The sequence below is a fragment of the Ipomoea nil genome, unplaced genomic scaffold (genome assembly GCF_001879475.1).
Source record: "Ipomoea nil cultivar Tokyo-kokei standard unplaced genomic scaffold, Asagao_1.1 scaffold0900, whole genome shotgun sequence".
Taxonomy (NCBI): Eukaryota; Viridiplantae; Streptophyta; class Magnoliopsida; order Solanales; family Convolvulaceae; genus Ipomoea; species Ipomoea nil.
The window spans coordinates 901,901-918,920 of NW_017617328.1; the positions used below are offsets into that span (position 1 = coordinate 901,901).

The 17,020-nt window shown below is 32.6% G+C and overlaps 1 protein-coding gene and 2 long non-coding RNA genes across 7 annotated transcripts; 2 read left to right on the forward strand and 1 right to left on the reverse strand.

Annotated features, from left to right (window-relative positions):
* Positions 1 to 1,157: 1,157 nt before the first annotated feature.
* Positions 1,158 to 5,419, reverse strand: LOC109179329. Its single transcript, XM_019328834.1, has 5 exons — positions 5,238 to 5,419; positions 4,226 to 5,151; positions 3,402 to 4,130; positions 1,466 to 2,818; positions 1,158 to 1,273 (listed from the first exon to the last, which is right to left on the reverse strand). The coding sequence occupies exons 1-5, from the start codon at positions 5,417 to 5,419 to the stop codon at positions 1,158 to 1,160; spliced, it is 3,306 nt and encodes a 1,101-aa protein (XP_019184379.1).
* A 1,964-nt stretch (positions 5,420 to 7,383) lies between these two features.
* Positions 7,384 to 11,344, forward strand: LOC109179412. Of its 5 annotated transcripts, none has more exons than XR_002053895.1 (7): positions 7,384 to 7,637; positions 8,489 to 8,662; positions 8,814 to 9,121; positions 9,247 to 9,334; positions 10,855 to 10,966; positions 11,067 to 11,150; positions 11,272 to 11,344. It is a non-coding gene; the product is annotated as an uncharacterized LOC109179412 (long non-coding RNA). The 5 variants fall into 5 exon arrangements; XR_002053893.1 differs by having other exon boundaries at positions 10,871 to 10,966; XR_002053897.1 differs by having other exon boundaries at positions 10,871 to 10,942.
* A 257-nt stretch (positions 11,345 to 11,601) lies between these two features.
* LOC109179413 lies at positions 11,602 to 13,451 on the forward strand. The gene is made up of 2 exons (XR_002053898.1): positions 11,602 to 11,693; positions 13,093 to 13,451. It is a non-coding gene; the product is annotated as an uncharacterized LOC109179413 (long non-coding RNA).
* Positions 13,452 to 17,020: the final 3,569 nt, after the last annotated feature.

Here is a 17,020-nt window from a genome sequence, read left to right on the forward strand (position 1 = left end):
AAAAAAAATTATAATTGAGGTTTAAATGAATATATATATATATATATATATATATATATATATATATATATATATATATGCAAATCTCCTATACTAATAAGAGCCCAAGAGAGTTAGGCCTATAATGGGTAGAAAAAATGGCGGTCAAATTTTTTAATCAAATGAATGTCTCAGATTGATAGTTTTTAATTTTTCTTTGAGATTTCCTAATTTATCCCTAATGAATATGATTATCTGTTAACTTTTCCGTTAAATATTATCTTTTCCGCTAATTTCTGTTAGCTCACTTACTCATTGATTTCAATAAGAAAGGTTTTAGGTTCGAACCCCATCCCAATCAAAGTTGGCATAATTAGTACTCTATTTTACTCTTATTAAATTAAAAATTAAATAATAATTTAGTAGCTACAACAAAAAATAATACATATGCATTTCATTAATTTAGAATTATGTGTCTACAATGCATTTATTCAAAAAAAAAAAAAATTATTCACTATCAATAAATTAAATAAGAGAAATAATTTCATTAGTTATATTGTCTTTATTTTTCTCCAATGTAAAAATTCTTTACATTCAAATTCATCAATTGATTATATTCACTAGATTGCCTATTATCTTTTTTTTTTTTGCACTATTTTTTAATTAAATATCAAAGTTATAATACAAAATAATGCTATATTTATTTACCAAGTATTTTATTAATACCATGAAAAAATTTAAAAATTTTAAATTAATAAAGCCAAATCATATTAACTACTTGAGGGACTTGTTGACAAAGAGAGTATTCAAATCACACAACAAATTGAAGTGAGAAACTACCTCTCAATGTCCTTGTTTGACAATCAGCAGTTAGCGGTTAGCGTTAGCGGATTATATTAGCAGATTTGACCAGCGAATTATATCAACGGTTAGTAAAAAGATATTTGAAAAAATTAGCTGTTTAAATTAACATTTAAAATGACCTAAGGTATAATAATAATAATAACTAGTATTTGACCCGTGCGATGCACGGGATGTTATTTAAGTATTTTTAGTTGTGCGTGTTTTATGTTAAGATTTGTGTTATATATTGGGAAATACAATTTCGACACGTAATCAAATTGTGTCTTACTAATAGTTCAAAGATGTTGGCAATATAAAAACAATATATTACAAAATTACAAATTATTGAAAACTTCATGATATACAACATTAGTGGTTGATGTAGTAGTTGCACTTGAATCTTTTCCAATAAGTATTTTCAAACCGTCTGGATTATTAACGCGAGATGCAGCTACGTACAACTAACCATGTACAAAAACCGGTTTCTTTAGTATTAACCCTACATGTTTCAAGGTTTGGCCTTGACTTTTGTTTATTGTCATTGCATATGAAAGCATCAACGGGAATTGCCTTCGTTGGAACTTGAACGGCAATCTGGGATCCGAGGGTGACATTGACATTCGGGGTATTAACACTTTCGTACCTTTGTTGGGCCCAGTTAGAAGCTCGCCTTCAATAACATGGTCTGCTAACTTTGTGATTATCAACCGAGTTCCATTGCACAACCCAATAGAATGATCAATATTCCTCATTAGCATTACTGGTGATCCAATTTTCAAATTCAGTGTATGGTTTGGTAGACCCGACACACGGATGCTGTTTAGGAATTCCGGGGTGTGTACATCTCCAAGTATCCCATTATCACCGTCGGCTTTGCATACTGCGTCTGAACTATAGTAGAACCTACTTTCGGCATCATGCAGCTCAGTCATATATTCATTAACTGCATGGACAACGTCCAGCGTTGGTGCAAGTATAGCACGACCTATCAAATACTCTGGGTCAGTATTTCCAACTGCAAACATTGGAAATGTACTTTCAACAATTGCTTTAATGTCGTCGGTCCCGGGGGATACTAACATGTGGTTAGGTATTTGGACTTCTGCCATCCCGTCATTCCTGCCTCCAATCTTCCCATCTCCGATATTGGCAATCCAGTTAGCGAACTCTGTCAATGACTGCCTATTACCAGAACTGCTAGCCGAACTTAGCCGTAGGTTTTTCGTCAATCTCAAAACTTTGCAACTATCCCATAAATATGATGCATTTATAGCGGATGAAACAATGTCTTGACGTGAACCTTTTGGAACAACTGGGAGAATTTGCCGGAAATCTCCACCCAGTACCACGGTTTTACCACCAAACGTCTTCATCTCACTGTTACTGTCAGCAAAACGCAGTAAATCTCGCATGGTTCGATCTAACGCTTCAAAGCAATGTTTGTGCATCATTGGAGCTTCGTCCCAAATTATCAAACTCGTTTTTATCAACAATTCAGCCAAGTCGCCACCCTGTTTAATGTTACACGTAGAGTCCTCATTTATTGAAATAGGTATTGCAAATCTAGAGTGAGCTGTTCGGCCACCTGGTAACAACAAAGAAGCTATGCCACTTGATGCGACATTTAAAACGATCTGTCCTTTGGAACGAATTGAAGCAGACAATGCTCTCCATAAAAAAGTCTTTCTGGTACCACCATATCCATATACAAAAAATAATCCACCTTTATTGCTTTCAATATCTTGCGTAACAGTATTGAAAATGAGCCTTTGTTCTTCTGTTAGTTTGGAAAACATCATTTCAGAATCTGCCTTCAATTGTTCTGAATTGTAATTCAGTTCTTCAAACACCAGTCGATTTTGAAACAACCTTGTATTATCGGTACTTGGTGTGGGCATCGGAGGAAAATCATTTAAGGATTTGTTCTGTTGACCCAAAAGGTGTTCCAATTCCAATAATCCAAAGTTCTTTTTCTCCTCTACTGTTAAAACCAAATCTGTTACAATACCAAGACCAAAATTGTTATAATTTGTTGACTTAATAAACTTCCGGAATAGTATATTGTAAAGAAACATAAGAAAACTGACCTTGTTGTTTTAATAATCTTCTTTGCTGGTGCTGAGCATCTTCACAAAGATGTTCTCAAACTTGATTCCAAACATTTTCGGGTCTAATAATTGAGGATGATGTTAGTAAAACAACAAATAGCTTCCTCAATGAGTGTGCAGTTGACCAATAGCTTGCCTCATTTATAGCATCAACATACTCCTTATCGTCATCTAGCAGTCCATGCGCATAACATGCATCCCTAAACGTCAAGTACTCAACACCGTTAACTGTCCTGATATCCTTGAAACTTTTTGGACCACGTACTATGTTCAATAGACATCTCAAATAATAAATTTCTCCTGAAGCTGGAGGTACATAGAATATTCTACCAATTGAGGATCTATTTGACTTTCTTGGATGCCATTCACGGATGTCTTTTTTCCACACAAATTTGGTAGGCATCTCAATGTAAGTCAACAAACACGCTTCTTTGAAAGTCTGATTCGCTAAAAACCAACCATTAAACATACTTTGACCAACTGTTTCTCTATTTAGTACATTATCAATGCTATCATCGTCTTGGAAAACAACTGATTGACAATCAGGTAAGTGGAAGCTTAATCGCTCAACAGGGGGTGTCCTATACTGTATTTCAAAACTAAACAATCGCCAAGCTGCTTCACATGCAGATACATATCTGCAATCATAGTACATGTTTATCTCATCCACAATCTCATTACCCGCTTCGTCCATCGAAGTCTTATAGAACTCAGCAGTTACACGGTCATTGCCCTTGTTGACGTACTTGAAGAGATACTTGATTGACCGAGATTGGTTACACCACTCTACATTAATGTGAGCTTTGTATTTCAAAAGCAAGTACCTATTATGTGGTACAACATATCTATTATCCAACTCTATTCCATTCTTTTTTATTGTCTTCTTATCATCCCTTCTTCGGTACAACGGGTAACCATCTTGGTCAAAATGTGATGCATCAATGTATCTTTTTGGAAAATGCTTTGAACACTTCCCATTTGCCATGCACGGGGATTTAATTCTTGCAACACCGCATGGGCCGTGCAACATGAATTCTTCGACAGCTTGGTAATACTCAATGTCTGAATGCTTGTCGGGAATCTCGGCTGAAATGATCGTGTCCATAAAAGCCGGATCGGCAAAGTCGATGGTCGCTTGAAGGAACAATAATATATGCGCATGCGGCAGACCACGCTTTTGAAATTCAATCGTGTATATTACTGTCATAAAGGCAAAAATATTGTAAGATATAACCTTCATATAATAATATCTATTATTTTTAAAACTGCCAATTATATGCAATTGAAAGACGCACCTGCCTTTACACGACCAAATAGTTTCCCATTTTTTATTTCTTTGATTAAACAGTCTAGCTTAAGTTTGAAAACACGGCAGACAATGTCGGGACGATCTTCCGCTTTCAAGTTTCTTTTCTCCACGAATCGTTGTATCTCGGGCCATTTAGGATTACATGTAAATGTAATAAAAAGATTTGGATAACCTATGAATCTGCAAATTGCCATGGCGTCTTGATAGTTCTGTATCATGTATCTTGCTCCTCCGGTGAAACTTGATGGTAATATTATTCTTTTCCCTGTCGAGCTGGGTTGAACTTCACCGCGCGTAAGCGCATCAGACAGCCCTTTGTACGCCTCACACCTCAAAGCTTTTTGATTTGACCTAATATAGAGCAACCTCGAAGACTCGACCATAGTATACGCATCAACCAAGAATTGTTGGAATAACCTTTTAGCATACATTATTGTTGAGACCTCATTTGATCTTTCGTGGATACGGAACGCGAAGTACTCTCTTTGTGAAACACTCTTTCTGGCAAAATCTTGTTTTGTACCAAGTGTTGCAAAATGTATATCTTCTCGAAAACCATCCTCCCCGTATGGAAATAAGATTGGGTATTGCAATGGTAAATATGCCGGGTTTAATTCATTTATTCGTTTAAGCGCTCCAGACCTACACTCGACAACAATATCCCGTTGACCCATGTACGGGTCTATATCCCCAACAATCAGTGCAGCAACCTCGGAAGTAGTCGGTAACGCATAAGTCCTGGCATCTTTAGTCCTCTTCCCTATTAATCTCATTCTAATTTGCGTTTGAGGATTAGACTCCAGAAACGACTTGGCCATTCGGAATGACTTAACCAACACATTGTGTTCATCAAGCACTTGTTTAATGTCATTTACTACCTCACTATGCAATGCAGAACCATTGTTTTCGGCCCTAAACAAAGATGAATATATAATATAAGATTCTCTGAATTAACCAACTATTTGGAAAAGAAATTGCAGTACAACAAAAGAGTATACCTCAGAGAGTTTAATCGATTTTCTATCTCATTCTCTGTATCGTGAATGTATAATTGGGCAAACTTCGGTTGAATGCCATCTGAAGGTAATAAGCTTCCAATCCGATGAAAATTTTGACCATTTATACGGAATATAGGCGGCGATGTTCCGTTGTTAATAGTTCTGTCAATTTTCCCACCCATCGACGTAAAGCAAAACATACTGTTATATGACCTTATATTCTTTAAAAAACAATTGTTTTTGTCATGTGGCCTAAAGAATAAGTCATATAGCTTTTGAGGAGGCTTTGTCATAAATGGCAACTTTATTTTCCCATTGACGCAACACGCTGAGTATTTTGGACTTTCACGTGACTTTGATATGCTAGACCGTTCATTGTACCAAAACAATGAATTACAATGCTCGCAAAGATACTCTGGATCACCAAGATCAAAATAATAATCTAAAAAAAAAATATTAGTTACCATGATACTGTATTTTAGTGTAGTACATGTTTAATACCCTTTTATTGTAACACATTTCATATGAACTCACCAGTAATTGAGGGACTATTGTCATGTAAGGGTTCAACAACGTTTTGGAAATCTGTCAACAAATTCCGGTAATGCGGAATGGTTTCAATATCCGGCTCAACCGGGACTGGTCTTATATTGTTGTCACTTGTAAGGCAACAATTACTGTACATCCCTAAAAGAAAAGTATCCCATTATAATTACATTGATTAAATATTTATATAAGCATGTTAACTGCGTGACAACTACATATATAATATTAAATAATATGAATATATATTTATACCTATCTGCGACTCTGGTGATATATTTAAGTCGAAACCCAAATTTTGACGGTTAGATATAAGTGGATTGCCGGCGACAACATGGACTTGACCGCAAGTTGCTATAATAAAAAAGATATGTTAATAAGTATTAAATTTGTATATATATATATATATATATATATATATATATATAATATATATATATATATATATTAATTCATTACTAATCTTATTACAATATATTTGTTGAACTTCATACCAGTTGATATGTTGCTAAATGGCATCCTGCAACTCATTTCTTGCGGTGGTGTATTATGTATGATCATACGTAACGGAGATGAAATTGTGCATTCTAACAACATCGATTATTATTAATCATTAGAACATGTAAATGACACCAGGGTCCTAAATTCCAAAAAAAGGTATCATTGGATACTATTTTTATACCTAGTTCTGAGTCTGGGGTTTTATTTAAGTCGAATGAATGATTGTGGCGCTTGGTAATAGGTGCTCTTTCACGCTCATGGTCAAACCTTGCGGAATTTCCTTTAATTATATAAGAGTCGTACATAACACTTGTTAGAATGTTAATTATCACATTTTTTAAAATATGGTACAATAAAAATGTGTGTTTAGGTTCGTACTATTGGATATGTTGCTTAATGGTGTTCTGCTACCCGAATCTTGCAAAGGGGAATTAGGAATTGTTGTCCGAATTGCGCTTGAAGCTGTCAATTTCACATTAAAAACATGTTAGCAACAATTAATTATAATCTTGCACAATCGTATAGAACACTCTTACCATTTGTCACAATACTTAAAGGCGTACTTAACGAACTTTGGAAAACACCACGTAGGGGTGTACGATTGTGTGTATTGTTGCTGAATTCAACGGACGACATGTACGATTCATCACTGACCCCTCGATTTTCATTCTCTGTAAAAAAAAAACAATGATATAATTATATATTGTATATTTGGTATCACAATTTTTTTGATTCATACAGATTCCGAATTTACTCCTTAAATGATAGTTTGTAAAGGATGGATTTACTTTAAATGTCTAGAGTTTATAAACATTTGATGGACACAAATCGCAATAATAACAAATTAATATAATAACATACTATTATAAAAATTGCACTAATATTAAAAACCTAATAATATTTATAATTTATAATATTAATAATAACAATTAGAAAATCCACAATTTCTGGGCAGTGTTAACTATACTGCCTAATTAATATTAATATTAATTATAATAATAATAATAATATTCAGATTAATAATAATAATATTAATACAAACATACGGACACCACCACCGCACTACCGGTTCTAAGCACCCGCATTTCCACCAACATCACTACTCTCTCGGTCTCTCATTGCGTAGATGCACTCCCATTGCTCATGTTCTTCACTCTGGAGTTGTTTGAACAACATCTCCAGAAACTCTACCCGAAGACCATGCGAAATTAAAGATTTACCTGGGCTTTACGTTAATATCTCAGCGTTGATGTTGGTATCCTCTGTCAATTTTTGATTTCTACAAACCCCAGTCCGTGGGGATCTATACGATCTAGCGCAAACTACTACAAATTCTTAGATGAATTTCCTATTCCGGTAAGTTATCTACAATATCGCTCAGTTAATTCCATTTCTATGAAACAATTATGCACAATTAGAGTAGATACCGTGAAACCTAACTGTTGAGGCTTTGTTTAACTACTAAGTCCCATTAAAGTGTAGATATGATGAAATCCTTCATTGTTAATCGCATGCATCTGTAATCTGAGAAAAAAATGGATTTTAAACAAAGTATCTATCTATCTTGGGGGATTCGAAGTTTTAACCTGTATTTTTGTGTGTGTATTTTTTCTTTGAATTTGTTGTTTGCATATTTATTTTAAAAGATACTATAATATTTGTCAGGTGAATGTTGGGATGAAGAAAAAGTGGGTTTTGATTTCTAAACCTAATTCTTTTCAGCTTCCTTAATCGTTTTTAATATCTGTAGTATTGTTTACAAAAATCGTATAGTTTTTGTATAAACTAAGACAGAATAGTATAACTGCAAAAAGAGTGCTTAGATTTACCTTGGTTGTTGCTTGGATGCTTGCGCTTCGAACCAATGGTGGTTGAAGATGTAAGTTTCCTCATGTATTCTAGGGGAGATGAATTGCCAAGTTAGGGATTTCTGTAGATGTGGTTTTAACAGAGGTTTATAATATGTGGTTGTTAAATATATAGCTGCAACTTAGTCCATTAATATTTGCAGACAACCTTGGAAAATGTCAATTATAATTGCTTTTGGAATACTAAAAGGTTTTGATCAGATAGTTACTGTAATGTGCCATTAATATATTAGCTGATTGATATTCTTACTACTTGTTTTTCCCTACTAAACTGTATTTCTGAACTTTTTTTGGATTCGAATAATGAACCTTATTTATCTAATATATGTTGTTTTGCAGGTCACAATCACTGTAGAATCTTGGGATTAAGAGACTAAAATTTGGATGAAAATAAGTTGCTTGGAGTTTGATATCAAAAGCAACTCTTAACTGTATGAACCTCTGTTGAATAGAGCACAGAAAAAATAGATGTTGGATCTGTTTCTAGAACATAATGGGAATTGTACAAAAGAGGTTGCTACGCTTGTATCTAAGATAAGTTTTACATTTATAAAATTGGTTTAATCTAATTAGGCTTACTATGATTAGAATATTGTCTATCTATTCGTAAATAATCTGATGTTTATATGATTTGAATACAATTAATAAAATTCTACAATTGCAGGGAATGAAAGACATTCAGTACTACACTATAGGTGTTTTAGTATCGTATAAAAAAGAGGATGTAAAGAATATCATAGGAACGGTTAATACGCACAGCTGACAGATAAGTTTTTTTCGGGTTACCAATGTCTGATATTATGTTATTACCAACTTGCAGATCCTTTTGTGTGTTCATTCATTAGACACTGTTTATAAAGAGTTACCCAGCTAATTCTGTTTTTGGCAAATCCAGCTAATCGGTTACATCAACGTTACCAGCTAACATTAATTAAGGAAGCGTTGTAATATCAAAGTCTGTGAAATGAAAGGGTAATCCACTAATCAGCACCAAGTCCATAACTATCTTTCCAATATAAATCCATTTGTTAGAATTTGACTACTGATTTAGCAATCCATTGCTATTTTTAATCAACAACTTGTTTTTTAAAGTGCAGTTAGGATGGTATCAAGCAAATGTTGAATAAAGGGCCGGGAAGTTTTCATCAAAGGACTTTGAAGTGAGCTTAAAGATGACAGAGGCTGGTAAGTACATAATCAGAACTATTTATACGCAATTGGATTGCCAATTTATGTATTCATTAACAGAATAAGTTTAAGCCTTGCTTTAAACATCTTCTAATGACTTATATTTTACCAAACCTCTAAAGGTGTTGAGTAGCAACCAAGGATTGATAGTGATATGTTTTAATTCTACATTAAAATTTTCAACTTAGAGTACTAATTACTTTTGATGGTTTATATAGAATATTACAATGGTATAAGCTGTTTACATTATTAGTGGATTTAATTTTGGGTGACAATGAGAACTTGCTTGACATACTCTTTAATGTAGGTGAATTTATAATTTGGCATAGAAAATGTATGATTAGAATTATTAGTTGGAGCTTAGAATAGATCTTATAAAATCTCTAGTAACAAAAAAAATGACATTACATTAATCTACGATAAATAACATCCCGTTCACTTATTACATTAAAAAGTAGTCCTTCAAACATCCCTTTCAAGTAATTATTTCAATGGTGTGTTTGCTAGATGTTATCTTCATCTTCCTCCTCTTTTGTCTTATCTATGCCATATTCTTCATCTTGTTCTTCCGCGACAGCCATCTCTTCAGATATTTTTTCCACCATCTCTAAACTTGTTCCTTCGTTGTAGCATCTCTCACTGCCAAAAAAAATCTGCAAAAGGACTATAACAAATCCAGTACACATAACATGACCTAGTAACAAATTGTGAGCATTCATAAAAAACAATTATTTAGGAATATAATCCTAAATGATTGAAAGTTTCAGTCTAGCTGTTTGAGTGTAACCCAAAAACTGTCAACATAAAATCCATTGTGAAAAAAAAGAGACCAATAGAGCACATTGTCAATCATTAAAGTCATTACAAATCTGAGTCCTTCTCAATCTTGACCACACATTCCTTGGTTTTTTTTGAACTTTGAGTGCTTGAAAATTCATCGATTAGTGATCTCTTGACTGTTCCATTCTCAACACCATTCTCTGCATCCAGCCTCTGTGCAACAACTTGGAGTGGACTTTCAGCTTCATTTGCTTGGTCTGCTTCCTAAAAAATAAGAAGTTCAAAGTGTATGGACATACTCAATAGTAATAAATTCTACAGTAATTCGTACAAAATGTTACACTTGAACCCCAGGTATACCTCTAGATCCCATAGGTCCTCATCTGTCAGCTCCACCTCGAGCTTTGAACTGAGATCCCTATCCCTAACTCCTATTAGTTCGGGTGCATGCTTCTGTACAATCTTTTCATCAGTGATGATCCTCATAACAGGGAAAGCATTGAGATAATTCTGGAACTGTTCCTTGCGAACAGCAATTCTAAATAAGATATTCAGTCCAATGAGAGTCTCGAGCTCCTTAGGCAGCCCCTTCCTTCCCTACATCAAGAGTTAGTATAGATTTTAATTATACTATATACCATATAATGTTTAGTTTCTATTCATCTTGATGGAATATATAATTTTAAAACAAAACTTCTCTGTTTCAATAATCTTATAGTTTTGTATTTGTACCTTAGTATGGTTATCCTTCAGATCATCTGCGCTGATTCCAAGTAGATCGAGGCACTCCCGGTCCCATAGAAGGAAAGGAGCATTGCCATCCAAGTCCACAACCCTAACCTTAATTCTGTACCTGAGTGTCCCGTCACCCCAATTTCGATCACATGTACTACACCATAGCCACTTTCCTTTGAGTTTCAGTTTTTTGTTGCACCCCTTTGTTCTACAGGAAGCATAGTACCACTCTGGATCATCAATGAATACAATCCTAGCTGCCACCCAAAAATCGCCAAACTGCATCATATGAAAGAATGTTAGTCCACTTTAAAACATTAACCAAATCAGTATATGAGTACTTATTTTTTTAGTATCCAGGTGAAGACCATTTTGTCTATAACACTAATTAACCCATGAATATGTGTTTGATTGTGCAGGTATGTGGACAAAAACACAAGACCTGAAAGCAAATTAGTGGACTGCTCACTGGTGGAATATCAACAATTAGTGTTAATATTTATGCATTAAAGCTATAATGTTATAGACCACATTGTCTTACTATTATTCCATACAATTCTTATGGTAAAATACAGGTTAAAAAGCCAAGAAGATGGACCTAGTCTACAACTTTGAGCAGAACTGAAAGGCTGATTGAAATGAAAAGAGTCCACATAGGTATTGTTTTAAAATCCTAATTGAGTTAATATCACAACATAATACAGATTAGGTATACCCTAGGCAGTTTCTGACTATTGAATAAATTTCTAAGACAGGTATATATCCCAGGAAGTGGGATACAGTGTGCACCATGTCAGCAGAACTTCAAAAGGGACTGAAATCATATTCAGTGCATATAAAGGTATAACACAGCAGTATACAGTTGCTCACAACTCTATTATATTTCCATATGAATTATATTTTTAAGTGCATAATGCTATGATCTGTCAACCTTAGAAGGAATTGTATGGTAAAATAAAATGAATAGGATCTATGTTGGTTAAACCCAGTATTACCTCCTTATCCCTGTAAATGTCATTGATAGTACGAACTTCCATATCAGCTCCTAGGGAAACAGAATATGAGCTACATTCTTGAAAACTTGACTGGGAAATTATACTGCGCATGGGAGTCTGTTCTTGGCAAATACTGGAAAAACATAACCTAAAATGAGCAACAATAATAGTTGTAAAACTTCATGTAGAACAAAAAAATTTCAGGGTACCTTTTCCTGAACTCTTCAAATGGGGGAGATTCTTGGTTGAATAGCAGCTGTGTTACATCATAGGAGCTACAAATCTTTACATCACCACCTTTAAGAAGAACATTGTATATAGAGATTAGAAAAGCTTCTTGGTTAATAAGATAGTAGATAGTCGATAGAAGTTATACGATTTACTGTACTTACTTTTTAGGCACACCCTTGCCCTGCAAAACTGGATCAGGACCAACAGTGGTTCTTGTGTAGTAGAATTGTAGAATGCCTCAATCTTGCTCACATGCTCATCCCACAAAGTACACATTAGTTGTATTCCACTGAAAATGATTAGAAACATATTAGAAACAAAGCCAAGTGTAAAATATATTCAAAATCATAGGCATTGGATCACAGTATTACTCAGTATCTTCAATGGTGAAGTCAATAAGCCTGGAGTTCTTGCCATTGATTAGCTTATCCTGTGGGCAGTGTATTTCGATCACTCGACCAATGACATCTACAAAATAAATATTTAGAATATAGAATAGTATCCATAATAGAATATAATTAGAAACCACATATTGATAGAAAATACTGATTACCAAATAAGCTTTTCTCATCCAGGCCTTCGTTAGACTTGATCTCTCTGAAGGTCTTGAGCCGATACATTTTCATAGGAAACTTAACATGCTTTAAATCCTTAACAACAGTCTGATAGTTAAATTTGATCATGTACTTCTGTGGGCTAGTTTTGTAGGAGTAAAAATTTGTGATAACACAAAAATTTTTGATAGCACACACTGAACCTTCCACAAAACTGTTAAGGTACTTATCCACGTACTCTTTGGGTATATGAGCGTGCAAGAAGGACCCCTATGTATGTGTAAATAACAAAGAAAGGGACTATAAAATATGGGAATATGTAGAAAAATATGTACTGGGTCTAAATTTGTAGTAAAAAAACGAACCGTAGAATTGAAAAAACTGTATATCTAGATTTAAAGAATACATACCTCTTCATCATGGAAAACAACCTCTTTTGACCTAAACTTCGAAGTATCAGTTCTTTCAGGGATCTTATATGCTCGCACCACCCGAAGCTTAAGAGCCTGCCTGGTATTCATGGGAGATATCTGGCTAGCAAGAACAAACATTTTTTGCTATTCAAGAAGAATCAGAGAGGCTTTGTAGAGGGAGATTGTATTTTGTATTAATAGTTGTACATGCGTTGTATATATAAGGTCTGATGACCTTCGTTATTGATCGTAACCATCCTGATCAATAAATACCTAGAGAATAGGTATGGGTTAGTGGGCTCAATGTCCGATATGAACAATTGATTACCTTAAATACATTCTCTAATCCCATTGGATGAGAGAATGATTTGGGTAGATATATTGAAAAAATTAGGTTTCCTATATACATGGAGCTAGTATAGTGCGCAGTCGTTTGGTTTTCCGAAACAAAAATAATAAATTCATAGTGATTACCTTAAATACATTCTCTAATCCCATTGGATGGGAGAATGATTTGGGTAGATATATTGAACAAATTAGGTTTCCTATATACATGGAGCTAGTATACTGCGCAGTCCTTTGGTTTTCCGAAGCAAAAATAATAAATTCATAGTGTTTGCCCAAAACGGCGTCGTTCATGTTGGGCGGGAACTTTTTGCTCCTATTGTTTTGCTTTAATAATATATATATAGAGATAGAGATAATAATAATAATAATAATAATAATAATAATAATAATAATAATAATAATAATCCTATATATAATAAAGCTATATGGTCTTGTGAAAATTAAATGTTGATATTAATGATTAAATGTTGGTATTAACAACATTTAATTTTCACAAGACCATGTGGCTTTAAAAATCATGCATGCAACCCTAAAGTCAATAAGTTTGAAATTAATATATAGCATAGCTAGGCGGCCTAACATTTCAGATTATTGATGTGCATATTGAGGACTACGGAGACAAAGATGCGTTATTCGTGGATTCATCAGATACTATCCAACAACACTCTCCAACTTAATTGACGTGAAGTAGGCTTAGTAACATTAAGATTATATTCTCGAATTATTAGTTCTCATCTTTTATTGATTACACACTTAATTCGATAGTATTTGGAAGAAAAAATCAATGTTCGAACTAAGATTGTGATTTTGGTCTTTAAAGGTCAATTGTATGTTGCTACATCTAGAGTTAAAAATCTCAAAGGTCTAAAAATTTTGATCCGTAGTGACTCTAAAATTGTAATTCAACTACTATTGTAGTTTTCTAAGTTCTTGAAAAATTGTAATATTAAATACTATGTACTAAATTTTTAATATAGTTTAAGATTTGTAGTAATCACCCACCTTAAATATTATTTTAATTGTAAATATATTTATGTTCACACATAATAATTATTAAATAACAAAAATTTTATATATGCTCATATAGGGTATATTTTTATAACATATTTTCCGTGCATCGCACGGGACAAATACTAGTAATAATAATAATAATAATAATAATAATAATAATAATAATAATAATAATAATAATAATAATAATAATAATAATAATAATAATAATAATTGTTTTAATAATAATTACTTAAAAAATATAGATGTGTTTTGGGAAAATCATTTTCAAAAATGCTAAGTGAAAATATTGTAAATTGCAATGTTTGTATTTTCTGTGGTTTGGAACAAATTGTTGCTTCAAACTGTTGAATAACTAAAACACTTTCTTTAGCATTTTGATCTTTGGGTTACATCATATTTTCCAATCGTCCAATATCTTTGGGTTACATTATAATTAAAATGTTTAAATTTTTACTACATTCTAAATTCCTTAAATTAGAATTTCTTTATCCATAATAATTTATTCAACAAGGTTGAACTAAACGAACACTAAGCAAAACACCTAAAAGACGGGTACCGTTGATTCATTCATTGGTCTTGTATATATGTGCATTCATTAAATATATTAGAACCCTTTGCAACAAAAATAATTGGTTACTATTTAAAAAAAAAATTAATAACAATTATAATGAATCTCATATATTACATTGTATTCATATATACTATAAATTACATATTTAAATAAACAAATTATACATTAAATTACTTATGTTGAACTTCTCATATATAATCTTGTATTGATATACTTTCAAATATTTATTTAATTATAAACATTGGGTATAAAAAGTGACCGTCAAATTATTAAATCAAATGAATAGTTCAGGTTGTTCAGATTTTAATTTTTCCTAAAGGAGCAATCGGATACCATTGGACCACAAAGTCCTTGGTATTTGGTTTCAACCATACCCATACAATTATTTTATTGACAATTATAATCAATCTTGACTATATTATCTTGCATTTTGTAAACTTAGAATTACCAATTTAAATATGCAAATTCAACATTCAATTATCTATGCATGAACAATTCCAATATAATCTTGTCTTGATATACTTTAGAATACTTATTTAATAAAAATATTGGACATTATCACAATCGCGCAATGCGCGTAAAAAACTAGTTATATATTAAATAAATATGAAACTTTACCAATAAATTTGAACACAATAAATTTTTTTCTATACTTCATTATGCTTTAATATATAGAGAGATAAAGCTATAATAATAAAATATAATTTATAAAATATAAATACACATAATAACTTTAAAAAATATATGTATAAACATCTACCCACAGAATTAATGCATTCATCTTGTTTCTATTAAAATGCATTCACACTTTGGAGTAAAAATTTTGTGGCTAGATTTGCTAAAGATAAAGAAAAGATTATATATAATATAAAGATATATATATATATATATATATATATATATATATATAGTGAAAAGTTCCCGTGCGGTTGTGCGGTTATTAATGTGCGTGAGATTTGTACTCAATGTGCGTGAGTGTTGTGTCTAATGTGCCTGAGATTTGTACTTAATGTGCGTGAATGTGTAAAATGCAGCAGAAAATAAGCTTCTTCCACATCCCCAGCACTGCTTCCCAAAGTGAATAGTGTATTGCTCTGCTTTACTGATGTTTACAATGAAATAAAAGCTTCCCAAAGTCATGAATACACAAATTCTATCCTTATCAATGGTCTATGCAGACCAATCTTGGTGCGAGAATCTGGAACTTCTGTTGTTTGCTTCAATTTCATCATGTCAGATTTGTTTATTTATTTATTTATTAATTGATTTATTCTGCTATGGTGAAGGTGAGTATGGAGGACATAGAAAAACTAGTGGAAAGAAACAGAGAATTTTGATCTACTGGTGATTGGTCTGCAAGAAGTTCCTCGGATTAATATTACCAGATTGTTGAAAATTCTCTTATTAATCACGCACATTAAGCACAAATCTCACGCATATTAAGCACAATACTCTGGCACATTAAGTACAAAACTCACGCATATTAACATGATGCACATTAAGTACAAATCTCAAGCATATTGAGCATAACACTCACGCACATTAAGTATAAACCTCACGCACATTAATTCACCGCACAACCGCACGGGAAGCAACTAATGTACCTGATCCCTTCCATATATATATATATATATATATATATATATATATATATATATATATATATATATATATATATATATATATATACATCTACAATTCTAATAAGAGCCAATAATGTTAGGCCCTTAACTGGAACAAAAAAATGTCGGTCCTATTGTTTCTTAAAATGAATGGTTTATATTATTTTTATTTTAGTATTTTTTATTGATTTTCCTTATTTGCCTTCTATTATATTATTTTCTTCCCTTAAATAACCTAAATTCCGTTAACATAAACTTTAATAACGGAATATTCCGTTAAGTATTTATTATTTTAACTTACACATTAATTTCTATAAGAAAAGTCTTAGTTTCGAACCACATCCCAATTAGAGTTGGCATAATTGTTAAACATATACTACGAATATGTTAAAATATATTTAAAATATATATAATATAAAA

Excerpts from the sequence above, each read along its gene's own strand:
- LOC109179329 (XM_019328834.1), bottom strand. The coding sequence starts at position 5,419 with ATGGGTGGGAAAATTGACAGAACTATTAACAACGGAACATCGCCGCCT. Across the intron at positions 5,152-5,237 it reads AATCGATTAAACTCTCTGAG|GGCCGAAAACAATGGTTCTG; the intron begins GTATACTCTTTT and ends ATCTTTGTTTAG. Across the intron at positions 1,274-1,465 it reads TCTAACTGGGCCCAACAAAG|CTGCATCTCGCGTTAATAAT; the intron begins GTACGAAAGTGT and ends AGTTGTACGTAG.